The sequence below is a fragment of the Girardinichthys multiradiatus genome, chromosome 18 (assembly GCF_021462225.1).
Source record: "Girardinichthys multiradiatus isolate DD_20200921_A chromosome 18, DD_fGirMul_XY1, whole genome shotgun sequence".
Classification (NCBI taxonomy): Eukaryota; Metazoa; Chordata; class Actinopteri; order Cyprinodontiformes; family Goodeidae; genus Girardinichthys; species Girardinichthys multiradiatus.
The window spans coordinates 32,347,806-32,360,057 of record NC_061810.1 but is presented as its reverse complement, the minus strand read 5'-3'; the positions used below and the strand labels follow the sequence as shown (position 1 = coordinate 32,360,057).

The 12,252-nt window shown below is 38.1% G+C and overlaps 1 protein-coding gene across 2 annotated transcripts in view; it reads left to right on the top strand.

The window, feature by feature from the left end:
• The window catches only part of frya (furry homolog a (Drosophila)), a 59,193-nt gene that overhangs the window by 18,073 nt on the left and 28,868 nt on the right, over window positions 1-12,252 (top strand). For both annotated transcript variants that reach the window (XM_047390997.1, XM_047390998.1), the window contains exons 8-27: window positions 117-285; window positions 485-577; window positions 3,833-3,931; window positions 4,421-4,522; window positions 4,728-4,831; window positions 5,307-5,415; window positions 5,514-5,600; window positions 5,930-6,101; window positions 6,312-6,444; window positions 6,600-6,707; window positions 6,849-7,104; window positions 7,255-7,437; window positions 7,537-7,623; window positions 8,910-9,169; window positions 9,330-9,519; window positions 9,768-9,892; window positions 11,016-11,073; window positions 11,199-11,290; window positions 11,424-11,596; window positions 11,962-12,122. In XM_047390997.1, the coding sequence (XP_047246953.1) occupies window positions 117-285; window positions 485-577; window positions 3,833-3,931; window positions 4,421-4,522; window positions 4,728-4,831; window positions 5,307-5,415; window positions 5,514-5,600; window positions 5,930-6,101; window positions 6,312-6,444; window positions 6,600-6,707; window positions 6,849-7,104; window positions 7,255-7,437; window positions 7,537-7,623; window positions 8,910-9,169; window positions 9,330-9,519; window positions 9,768-9,892; window positions 11,016-11,073; window positions 11,199-11,290; window positions 11,424-11,596; window positions 11,962-12,122 (2,761 nt within the window). The remainder of the gene's footprint in view (window positions 1-116; window positions 286-484; window positions 578-3,832; window positions 3,932-4,420; window positions 4,523-4,727; window positions 4,832-5,306; window positions 5,416-5,513; window positions 5,601-5,929; window positions 6,102-6,311; window positions 6,445-6,599; window positions 6,708-6,848; window positions 7,105-7,254; window positions 7,438-7,536; window positions 7,624-8,909; window positions 9,170-9,329; window positions 9,520-9,767; window positions 9,893-11,015; window positions 11,074-11,198; window positions 11,291-11,423; window positions 11,597-11,961; window positions 12,123-12,252) is intronic.

Sequence of the window (12,252 nt, the reverse complement as noted above, 5' to 3'; positions counted from 1 at the left end):
GTGCTTTCTAAACCTTAACATTTTCTTTCATTTTTGTCACAACTCTCAGCTTACCTTATTTTTTTTTATGGTAGTGCAAACATTTTTATATAGATGTTCATATAATTTCTTTTCAGGTTTCCTGCTGTAAAGAAGAAGTTTATGACTGAGCTGAAGGAGCTGCGGCAGAAAGAGCAAAGTCCATATGTCGTTCAGAGCACCATCAGCCTCATTATGGGGGTCAAGTTCTTCCGGGTGAAGATGTATCCCGTCGAAGACTTCGAAGCTTCTTTTCAGTTCATGCAGGTGCAACAGAATTTACTGTGTGAATATACCTCAATGGCTCAAATGCTCTCCTCTCTTAACTCACTTGTTTACCCTGTGTTGATATTGAAGTTTTAATTCTTTTAATGTCTTTAAGCCTAAAAAGCTTCAGAAATTGTTTGACTTATGAAGATTTTTTCAGAATTCATAACTCTACAATCTGTTGCACTGGTGTTTGCAGGAGTGCGCCCAGTATTTTCTAGAAGTGAAAGATAAGGACATTAAGCATGCCCTGGCTGGTGTCTTTGTTGAGATCCTGGTGCCTGTTGCTGCAGTAAGTTTTTTTTTTATCATGTAGATAATACAATAATTACACATTCATATTCAACCCACTATTCACCCAAGGTAAAGATATGTGAAATACCCCAAAATACGTTTATGTTCTTGTTGTAAAAGAGTGATCTAAATACAAATTTTGTGCATAAAAAAACCACCATGCAGTTTTTATGCTGTTTTTTCGATTTTTAATAGATCACTGCTGCCACTCTTATTGGCACGCATGACAATTCTTCTAATAAATGTAACAGAAGCATTTTGTTGCACAGTTTCTTGCAGGGGAGACATTTTAAAAAGGTAACAAACATAACAGATTGTGGCGGTAAAACAACAAGTTGTCATTTACCATCAATAAAATATTTAAGAAGAAGAAAGAAAAGGAAGAAGTAAATCAGCCACCAGCTCCACCTCTTACTGATAAATCAGTTTTTTTAATAGTAAATGAGAACATTTTTATTAATTTAATAATCTATTTTGGCCTAATGTGATATTCATAAAATGGAAAATCATCGTACATAACATTAAAAAACAGACCATTAAAGTTATTTTGAAATTGTTTTATTAATAAAAAGCCCTAAATAAAAACAGTCAAAAACAGTGACAGTTTGCAAAATGTTTTATTATTGCTCATCCTTTTTTTTATTTTTATCAGCTGACTTCCTTTTCTTTTATATATACTTGTTGTAAATCTGGTTTGCATCCAAATTTTCAGAAACCTATGATAAAATTGAACAATTTATATTGATACCTTTCCTTATAATTTATAAAACCTTATGTTTCTTTGTTTTCATCTCCATTGTTGTTTTCATGATATATTTCTATTCTACTGTTAGCTGAACATGTTTGCAGTTGGATCGGTACTCACATAACATTACCTTGAGATTCATGCATATTAAATGGGCCTTTGGTCGGATCGGGTCTGTTCCCGTGACAAACTTGCAGATTTGTGGTTCCTCAATGATTTTGCCCAACTGTGTAAATTCTTGCAAAAGAAATGTTGTAGTGAGTCCCAAGTTTTAAAAAGTAACCCATGTTTCCCTGGTGTACAAAGGCCCGTTTCTCCGAACTCACTACTCTGTTATGATTTGGGAGTGTTTGGTTTTTGGTTTTTCTCATTGTTTGTTCTCACAGTTGAGTTTTGAAATCTCTTTCTGTTTTAGAGGTGGTGCTGTAGTTGTTTAGGTTTGTTTTCTTGTGGATGTTTTCAGTTCCTAGTGATTTCAGGTTTATGTTCTGTTACAGTTATGTTTTTTGATTATGTTCTTAGATTTCTGTTTTGCCCAGTTACGTTTTGTTTCTCCCTGCCTTGGTAAACCTTAGCAATCAGCTTCATTCGGTCCACCTGCATCTTGTAATCTGCTTCCTTGTTTCACTTGGTTCATGCTCCAAATATACAAGTCTGTTCTGTTTACTCCTCGGGGAAACATTACGTATCACTTTTCAGTTCCTCTGATTAATGCCTGCCTTTCCATGCCATTTTCTGCTACCACCTGCTTAAGTGAGTTTTATTTATTAAATCAGTTTACTCACCACCTATGCTTCCTGCTCGTCTGCCTTCTGGGGTCCTCCACTACACCGTACCTGACATACTCTCGATGAGAATCCGCGTTTTATTTGGAAGACATGACAAGAAAAAGCCTTTGCTTTCCTACTATCACCAACATAGTACAAAAATCTAAAATATGTGGTCAAACCAACACAAAAATGGTTCAGTAGACAAAATCTTCCTCCTTTCATGGTTCTCTCAGTCCCCAAACCTAAATCCTTTAGAAAACCTGCAGGGTGAGATGAATAGAAGAATGCATAAGAGAGGACCCAGGAATCTGGAGGACTCCAGAGAGATAGTACAAAGAGGAATGCTTAAATATCCCTCTCTTTGTGTACTGCCAAGTTATTAATTGTTGTAGGAAAACACCAAGTCCTGCCCTGTTGGTAAAAGTGGACTGTAGTGCCCATCTAAAGAAAAGTCACACACTCTTAATACTTTGCTGAAATGACTTCATGTTTTTTAGAGCAGACATTCACTGTGACGTCTTTTTGAAAAGCCTCACCAGTGTTACATTTGTTATTTATTTCTGTCCAAAGTTGCATTAATATTTGGCCAAGATCTCATAGAGATGATGGTAGAGTCGCAAACTCTTCTCCAGCACATCCCCAAATCTCACTCTTGCACAATTTGAGCCTGGATGAATCATGGCACTGTCATCTTGTAATATGCCCGTGCCATCAGGGAAGAAGAAATGTATTAATGGAACAACCTGGTCATTCAGTATATTCAGGTAGTTAGCTGAGCTCATTCCTTGGGCACATAATGCACTTAGACTTGACCAACTACAGTGACCCCAGATCAAATCACTGCTCCCTCAGCCTTGTACAGAAGACACTATGCATGATGGGTGCACCTCTTCTCACCCTGATGTGCCCATCTCTCTGGAGGACGGTTAATTTTGGACCACATGAACTTGTTCCATTGCCCCAGGAGCCTTTTTTTTAGTGTCTGTGATCAGTGGTTTTCTTACAGCGGTTTAGTCCCAACCCTCTAAATTCATTTTCATGATACACATGGAAAGGCTCTTACTTTTAGTTGAGTACTGCTGTTGTGATTTTACAATTTGATTTTACCAAAACATTTTACACAATTATTGATCATTCAAGAGATGTTTCTGACCACATGTTGTCCGCGAACAAGATGGTTTCCTACTTTCTTTCTATTTTTTAACAATTTGTTGGACAGTTCTTAAACAAATTTTAGTATGTCAGCAGTCTCCTTAGATGTTTTCTTTGCTTAAAAGAGGCAGATAATTTGAATTTCTGAAATTGCTTGCCATTTATTCCGCAACCACAGGATCTGTCTTCTGACATTGTTTACATATGAGAAGCTATTCATTGCACTGATTAGGGTGAAATAACTTGTTGCAAGCTCAAACATAATTATCCATACTGCAATCTTCCAATAGGAAACTCTTACCTATTTGCCTTGTTAAATCCAGAATGTGACTGTTTTTTTTGACAGTGTATTAACAGCAGTGGGGCTCATAAGTGATTTTGTGAAACCCTCTTTTTCTTAATGTGTTATTGTTCAAACCATAAATAAATGTGTTTAGTGTAACATTATGCTACTACAGTAACTGTTAGTTTTTATTTGGGCCTGGTTTTCGTCATGTCACCATGACTGATGTTTCCCTAGATTGTAATTCCTGTTGCTTTTACACAGAAACCTTGATGTTTAACTTTAATCTTGATCTTGACCTAGGCTGTGAAGAATGAAGTGAACGTACCCTGCCTGAGGAACTTTGTGGACAGCCTGTACGACACAACTCTGGATCTGTCTTCAAGAAAGAAGCACTCACTGGTTAGTTACAGAGCAGCCAACAGAGACTGACTGTTGAGCCTGGTTTTTTTTTTTTTATCCTCTGGTTTTATCAGGGTTGCCTCTGCTGCACAGTGGCACAGACACATGCAGAGAAGCCTCAAGGTCACACTTGTGTAATCTTATTTCACAATGTGTTCAAACTACAAATAATTTATAAGGGCATCCGGAGCATAAAAAGAAGCATGAAAGCAGGGCTGTATATGCTAGTAGGTGTAAAGCCCCAACTCCCCAAAGGGCTATAATTAAAACTCATCCCTGAAGAAACTGCAGGAATCTACATTCTCCTGAAGCAGTAGTTGTAGCAGATACATTTTATGAAGTGTGTGTCATTAGTAAATAACATAAGAGACGAAAACCACCCTGTGTCTTCATGAGAAGTCAGAATTTAAATGCATGTATGCAGATGCAGTTCATAGATAATAAACTAAAACTAAACTGTAGTCTAAACCTTTTCCCTCTTCTCCCTAGGCCTTTTATCCACTGGTGACCTGCCTGCTGTGTGTTAGTCAGAAGCAGTTCTTCCTTAACAGATGGCATGTCTTCCTCAACAACTGTCTTTCAAATCTCAAGGTAACTTGGAAACCAGTTGTGAAGTTAGATTGTGGTACTATGTTAGAAGTTTTGTATTGATTCTTAAAATTGTTCACTTTACTGGATACTTTGGATAAGAGCATGACTGCAGGAATGATTTATAACTATGAATATAAATGTAAAGTAACTACAAATCTTTGCTCAGGTTTTTACAGCAATGTTTTGTTTGTTTTTTACTTTGCAGAATAGAGATTCTAAAATGGCTCGTATTGCTCTGGAGTCCCTGTATCGCCTGTTGTGGGTTTACATGATCAGAATAAAGTGTGAAAGCAACACTGCAACCCAAGGGTAAATCTATTACCCATCTTTATTGCAAATGGCTTTTTCACAGTAGTTTCGTGCCTCATTACTCAAATGATGCTTTCCCTGGTGGTGCAGTATTTTAGTAACAAAGAATAAATTGTGCCTTAAAAATGTATTCATACCTCCAGAAAGCAACAGCTATAATTGCAGCTAAAGGGGGTTCTACAAAGTATTGACTCACAGGGGCCAAATACGAATGCATGGCACACTTTTGTGATTTTTATTTGTACAAAAAGCAAGCATTAAGTTTTTGTGACAAAATGCGAAGCAGTTCAAGGTATTAGAATACTTTTGCAGGGCACTGTGGATATTTTTACCAGGCTGAACAAAGTCCACAAAGAGTTAGGTTTACAGAAGAGTTTCAGCAACTCTCAGATTTTAAATACATTTTGCAAAAATGTACATATAACTCCCATTAATATCTTCATTTGATAAAATAACTTTTTTTGTGTGTTCACAGTCGTCTGAACACCATCGTCTCAACGCTTTTCCCTAAAGGTTCCCGCAGTGTGGTGCCGAGAGACATGCCTCTCAATATATTTGTTAAAATCATTCAATTTATTGCACAGGTAAATGCAAAGTGCTGCAATCTGTCAGTACATGTTACTGTGATTGACACTCACAGTAGGATCTGTGAAATAAGCACATTTGTCCTATTTTCATGCAGGAAAGATTGGATTTTGCCATGAAAGAAATAATCTTTGACCTCCTCGGGGTTGGAAAACCTGCTAAAGCTTTCAGTCTTATTCCTGAGGTTGGTGATCTACTTTATCAGTTTTTACCAAAAAAAACTATATGGAAAAATAATGATGGGAAATTTGTTTATGTTAAAGATACCATTTGAAAGTTGTGCTTTCTTTTTCCTGAGGTATATATCCACCTGTAGAAGGTTGTTATATAATGCTAAACAATAGGAGAAAATATGTGTAGAAATTGTTGTGTTCAAGTTGATTACAGCCCCATGCATTTTTGTTTGGTGACCTCCTATTAGTTTCTGTTGTTTCTTTAATTTCCTCCACTAAAGCTCTCCAGGACTGAATGCTGTGTTGAAAACTGTTTAACGTTTTATTCTTTTCTGCTCAGAGAATGAATATCGGTCTGAGAGCATTCCTGGTCATTGCTGACAAACTGCAGCAGAAGGATGGAGAGCCTCCCATGCCAAATACCGGTAGCTCGTTGCCCTCTGGTAACACGCTCAGAGTGAAGAAGATATACTTAAGCAAAATGCTGACTGATGAGGAGGCCAAAGTCATTGGTAAGAGAGACAAACCATGATCAGGAATGTTACAAAAGTTGTATTTTAGAGTTTTTATGTTGACTGATTGAGTGATGTTTTTTGTGAAAAGTAAGCTATTTTAATGTTGAATGTTCTGGTAAAAATATTTCCAAACTTGAGATTTTTTGGTTCCCTTAATGTTGTGGTTTCTAATTAGATTACAATTTTCTAACTTGCCTTCTTCTTCAGGGATGTCCCAGTATTATGTTCATGTGCGGAAAGCAATTGACAACATCCTAAGACACCTTGATAAGGAGGTGGGACGCTGCATGATGATGACAAACGCTCAGATGTTGAATAAGGAGCCCGAGGACATGATCACGTAAGAAAACTAGTGAACTAGTAGTTCTTGATCAGCATCAAGAACTACTAGTCCACAGTCACTTACCTTGCTTTTTTAAATATCAGAATAATTGATCGGTTTTGACAACAAAACTAAATTAAAGCCATTATCATTCTTTAAATGTGATTTATCAGAGGTGAAAGGAAGCCGAAGATAGATTTATTTAGGACGTGTGTCGCTGCTATTCCTCGCATCCTGCCTGATGGGATGTCCAAACCTGAGCTCATCGACCTGCTCTCACGGTGAGTCACTCATTTTGCAGAAACCATCTATGTAGAAAAGATCAGAGAATAGGTATCTACCTCATATTGCTGAACTTCAACAAATTAAATTACAGATAAACTTTCTGCATGACAACTTTTGGATTTTATCTCGTTTGCCAGGTTGACGATCCACATGGATGATGAACTTCGCCTCATAGCCCAGAACTCCTTGCAAAGTCTACTGGTGGATTTCTCTGACTGGCGTGACGATGTTCTATTTGGATTCACTAACTTCCTGTTGCGTGAAGTCCAAGACACCCACCAGGGGTTGTTAGACACCTCCCTCAAATTACTGCTACAGCTGCTCACACAGTGGAGAATATCCCTGGTATCTCCAGGAAGGAGCCATGACCTCTCAAAGCTGCAGACTGTTGAGGTGATCTGTAGTTTATGAATATAATGCAGAAAATGGGTTAACTTCCTTTCCTGAAGCTAATACTCCTGCTGCACACCTGCTGTAGATATTTTAAATAAGAAGATTTTATTTTTAGATGTAAGAATTTAACATTTGTTTCCATTTTCAAAGCTGCTGAATTCGTGCTCGGGCCACAAGACCCCTGTAGACAGAGGTCCTCAATCCACTGTGCTGCACGCTGTGGAGGGACTGGCACTCGTACTGCTCTGTTCCTGCCAGCTGAGCACCCGCAGAGTCGCCATCGCTATACTCAAAGAGATACGAAGTCTCTACATGACGATAGGACAGTCGGAGGTAAACCAAAGATAAATCCAAACCACGCAAAAAGGATAAAATGTAGTTGAGGCGATTATTTGATCTTGAGATTCTGGTTTTATGTTTTGGAAACTGCAGGATGATGAAAAACCAATGATAGAGATCATGGATCAGCTCAGCCCTGTTATCATGGAGAGATTTATCAACGTAGCTGTCTCTGATGCAGTAAGTTCTTTCAGTGGTTCAGCTCCAGTGCTATTTATCAAGATGAGAAGTTTTTTTTTGTTTTTTTTTTGCTTAGATTCTATTTTCTTTTTCACTGACTTTATTTGAGGTGAGGAGTTTCCAAAGCATTAAGCTTCGTTGAGAACAAGATAATAGCTGATTTAAGATTTGAGTCAAATGTCCCGATTCCCTTTAAATCACCAGTTTCTGGCCAAACAAATTGTTCTTAAACAAAACTTAGTTGCCAGCTACTACAGAACTAGTTCAGTAGGGATCCTTTAGTTTGTTCAGTATTTAATGCTAAAAATCAGATAAATAAAAGCACAAATAAAGCACTGTTTGCTTTGTTGTTTTTAAAATTGTTCAATATTTTATTCTATGTGTGAGATTTGTAAGTGGTGTTATTTTTTTTTTATTATTAACACAGAGTTCATATGTGTCAAGTTGATTTAGTTTTCTTGTTTCAGTGCCATTATTTGATACAATGAGATGTCAGCTATAGTAATTTCTTGCACTCGCTGACTAACGGCAAATTCAAAACACTGCTAGAGCTGAAAATTGTTTCAGCTGCAGATGATTTCAAACTGTGCAAATAGCTTCCACTAATGTTAAGCTTTATTATCTTATATGTCAAACACTCACTCTGCTACCCTTCATTCAGCCTTCCTGTAATCTTCCGAAAGTCCTGCACTCTCACTGACTGAATGAACCACTGGTATGTCATAGAAAATATAGCTTCGTTCTATGGAGATCCTTACATATCTGTGCTTTTTCGCACTTCCTTTTAAACATCCCGCTTATAATTCAAATATAGGTAAAAATTTTTTCACCGAGGGTGCTGTTGTCAAAATGAGCTGATATCAGCATGGTGCATTTACTGCTAACAGATTTGTTCAGCATTTTTGTTGTCAACCTGCCAGTCACGAGTAAAACACAGTCAGGTTTAAAATAATTTGAATCTGGTCTCCTGCTGATTTCTCAGTGAATTAACAATGAAAATGAATTTCATCTATGTTTGCATAGATGCGTTGCATCTATGTTAAAACAATCATTGAAACTTGAGTATGTAAATCTGTTCCTTTGAGCCCAAAGATAAATTTGTTAACATTGAAATCATATATCTTTAATAATCTATGTTTTTGTGGGATTTACAAACTGAACACCAGAAGTCGAATTGCTATTGCTTATCTCAGTCTCCTTCATATACTGGTTATAGTGGTTTTAAATCATCGGTTTTGTTCACCACCCCTAACCTTTGCACCTGCTGTGTCACTGGTTTGTTGCAGGCCACACTGCCAGCTGGCCACCACATGGACCTTCAGTGGCTCGTGGAGTGGAATGCGACGCTTGTCAACAGTCAGTACGACATCATGAGCCCCTCACATGTTTGGCTCTTCGCCCAGTCTGTGAAGGACCCCTGGGTGTTGTGTGTGTACAGCCTCCTCCAGCAAGACAACCTTCCAAAGCACTGCCCCACAGCTCTCAGCTACACCTGGCCTTATGCTTTCACTCGACTGCAGATGCTGATGCCCCTCGTGGACCCAAAGTAAGTGTCCTCAGATTTGGCTGAAAATTCAGGAAGTACAAAACACTTTTTTTTCTGTTTTTAAATATATCCCTAATAGTGTCATGTTTTTTTTTTTATATAACTGACATCAGTTCCCACAAACGAATGTTAAGATTCCCATTTAAACACATTTTACCAGCAGTCCAGTGAATGCAAAGAAGACTGGCACATCTGGCAGTGGGGAGACCTATGTAACATTATGGAGAAACTACCTGATCCTTTGCTTTGGGGTTGCCAAGCCCAGTATCATGAGCCCAGGCCATCTGAGAGCGTCGACACCTGAGATCACGACTTCCACACCTGACAGTGCAGTCAGCCATGATAACAAGGTAGCTGTCTCTTCATCGTTGTTCCTTATTAATTCCTTCAGTGCCCCGAGTCCTAGGGATCAGGTGTTTATACTGAGCTTGTTGACATTAACACTCAATGCATTGAATTACACCGCTGCTATTTCATGTCAGTGAAATGGAAAACAGATGTACTCTTAACTGAACGTTTATCTCAGCATAGCATAGTGCTGCTCAAGCTGCATGAGATTTATTTGTGTGACCTAACAATTGCTGTTTTGATGTTTCAGGTTATTGGGAGCCCATCTGTGGCTTGGCTTCTAAAGCATCTGGTCCCACTGATGAGAACAGAGAACATTGAGTTGACAGAGTCATTAGTTCTGGGATTTGGTCGGACTAATTTATTGGTATTCAGGTAAATCTAACATGTATGTTTGATTTTTTATTTTCTGAATATTTGCAACTAAAGGTTTAAATGTTGTAAGGTAGAAATGCGGCGTTAAGAATTTTGTGGATGCTTTTAGATCTCAGGTTTTACAAAGCATATTTTTAGATTTGATATTGACTGTATTAAGAAATCCTCTTCTGTATGCTGCTTTGGATAAAAGCACCTGCCAAATACATAATCGTAAATATAAAAACAGTATTGAAAATATTTAACTCTAGCCTTTCTGCTGTAAGCGGTCCTTAATTATATTGTGAGCAGCTTAATGAGACAGGGTTATAATTTTTATTTTAAAACAAAGACAAAGTGATTATGGAGTTCACCTTATTAACTGGTTTCCGTGTTTTATATTAGTGATTAGCTTAGCAAGCATTAACAAAACAGAAGACCCCATGTCTTTTCCCTACAAAATGTAGCTCTATACTAACAATGACATTTGAGAAAATCTGCCAGATTTTCTAAATAGCAGACAGAGGTTGAAAGGTTTAAATAATGCTAAACAACTTTGCTGTACTCCATTCAGCCTTCCTGTTATCTTGAATGAACTGCAGACGTGTTGACAAATAGTTTCCGTTTTTAGTTTTTTACGTCATCATGGGAAATACCTCTCGAACACTAAAAGCAGCTAACCTTGAGTCTTCTTCACTCAATTGCAGCATCCTGACCGAAGACTGTTGTTTTTAGTGCAGCGTAGTAACACTTATTATCGCTTATCTCAAAAAGATCATGTTTTTTAGTTTAGTCAGACTCAATAAAGCAGAAAAAGGTTTTTATCACCTCACAATTTCTTGTTGCATCTCCAATTAAAGGCTTTCAGTGCCTTTGTGCCATATACAATCTGAAGATGACATTTATTTTTTGTTTGTGTAAACTGGTAAAATAGAATGTAGGTCCACCTTTCAGTTAAAATTTGCACTGACCTAAATTTCTGTGTGGATTTAAAGTGGAGAGAAACAGAGGATTTTACCTGAGTGATGCCTCATTTTACATTTGTTTTCTCATTGTTTCCTAGAGCTCATAATCTATTGCTCAGATCCCTTTCTGAGAAAAAAAATAAAAATAGCTTGTTAATGGTTGCACTTTCTGCACACAGGGAGCTTGTGGAGGAGTTACATCCGCTCATGAAAGAGGCATTAGAAAGAAGACCTGAGGTTTGTTGGTCATCGTGTTCAGCAAATTTGTTCATATTCCTCACTAGAGAGCTTTTTGCTTCAGAGAATCTTCAGTTTTCATGCACTTTCACCTTCGTTATCTGTATATAAATGATCTTTGGCAGAACAAGAAGCGCCGTGAGCGGCGAGACCTGCTGAGACTGCAGTTGCTTCGCATCTTTGAGCTTTTGGCTGATGCTGGTGTTATCAGTGACAGGTTAGTGTGGCTGCAGCTGAAACTTGTTTGCAAAGAGAAGCACATTTAAAGAACTAAACAGCTGTAAACCATATTGATTTGTTTGAGATTTGTCCTCTTGGAGTGTGTATATGTTTATTTTCTCATCTTGCAGTACAAATGGAGCTCTGGAACGTGACACCCTTGCCCTCGGTGCTCTCTTCCTGGAATATGTTGATCTAACTCGGATGCTTCTTGAAGCTGAAAATGACAAAGAGGCAGAGATCCTCAAGGACATCCGAGCTCACTTTAGTGCAATGGTGGCCAACTTCATTCAGTGTGTACCAGGTATTCTTTCACTTTCCTGCAAAATACAAAGCATTGGACCTTTGTTTATGTCTTTGCCATCAATCCCACCATTCACATCGCTATGCAACTCAGGCCAAAAGCACACACAGCACTCTACTCTTAGCACTGCACTTTATTTGGAGTCTGCTGGGAGTAAGTCCAAAAATAGTAAGGCCTAAAGACAGAGGAGGCAAAAGCAGGTGATGACTCATGGTTTGTCTAGTATTCAGGTCTCCACTGGATGGCTAATAGCTTGTTAATGCAAACTTCTACTACAGCAGTTAATTATGATGCATGGATTGGTTTGCTGACTCTGCACTTTCTTAATGCCCACACCTATGGCAGCTTGTATTTTTTCTCCCTAGTGCACCAAAGGCGTTTTCTGATTCCACAGCAGAGCCTTCGGCATCACCTCTTTATCCTCTTCAGCCAGTGGGCAGGCCCCTTCAGCATCATGTTCACCCCCCTGGACCGCTACAGTGACAGAAATCATCAGATAACAAGATATCAGTATTGTGCTCTGAAGGTAAAATGTGTCTGAACTTTCAGCCTGATTTGTGCTCAGTGATTATTTAGTTTTCAACATTATATTATTAAAAGTGTGTAAAATAAAAGAAAATCTTCATGATAGTTTGAAATTAGAAATGTCAAGAGGA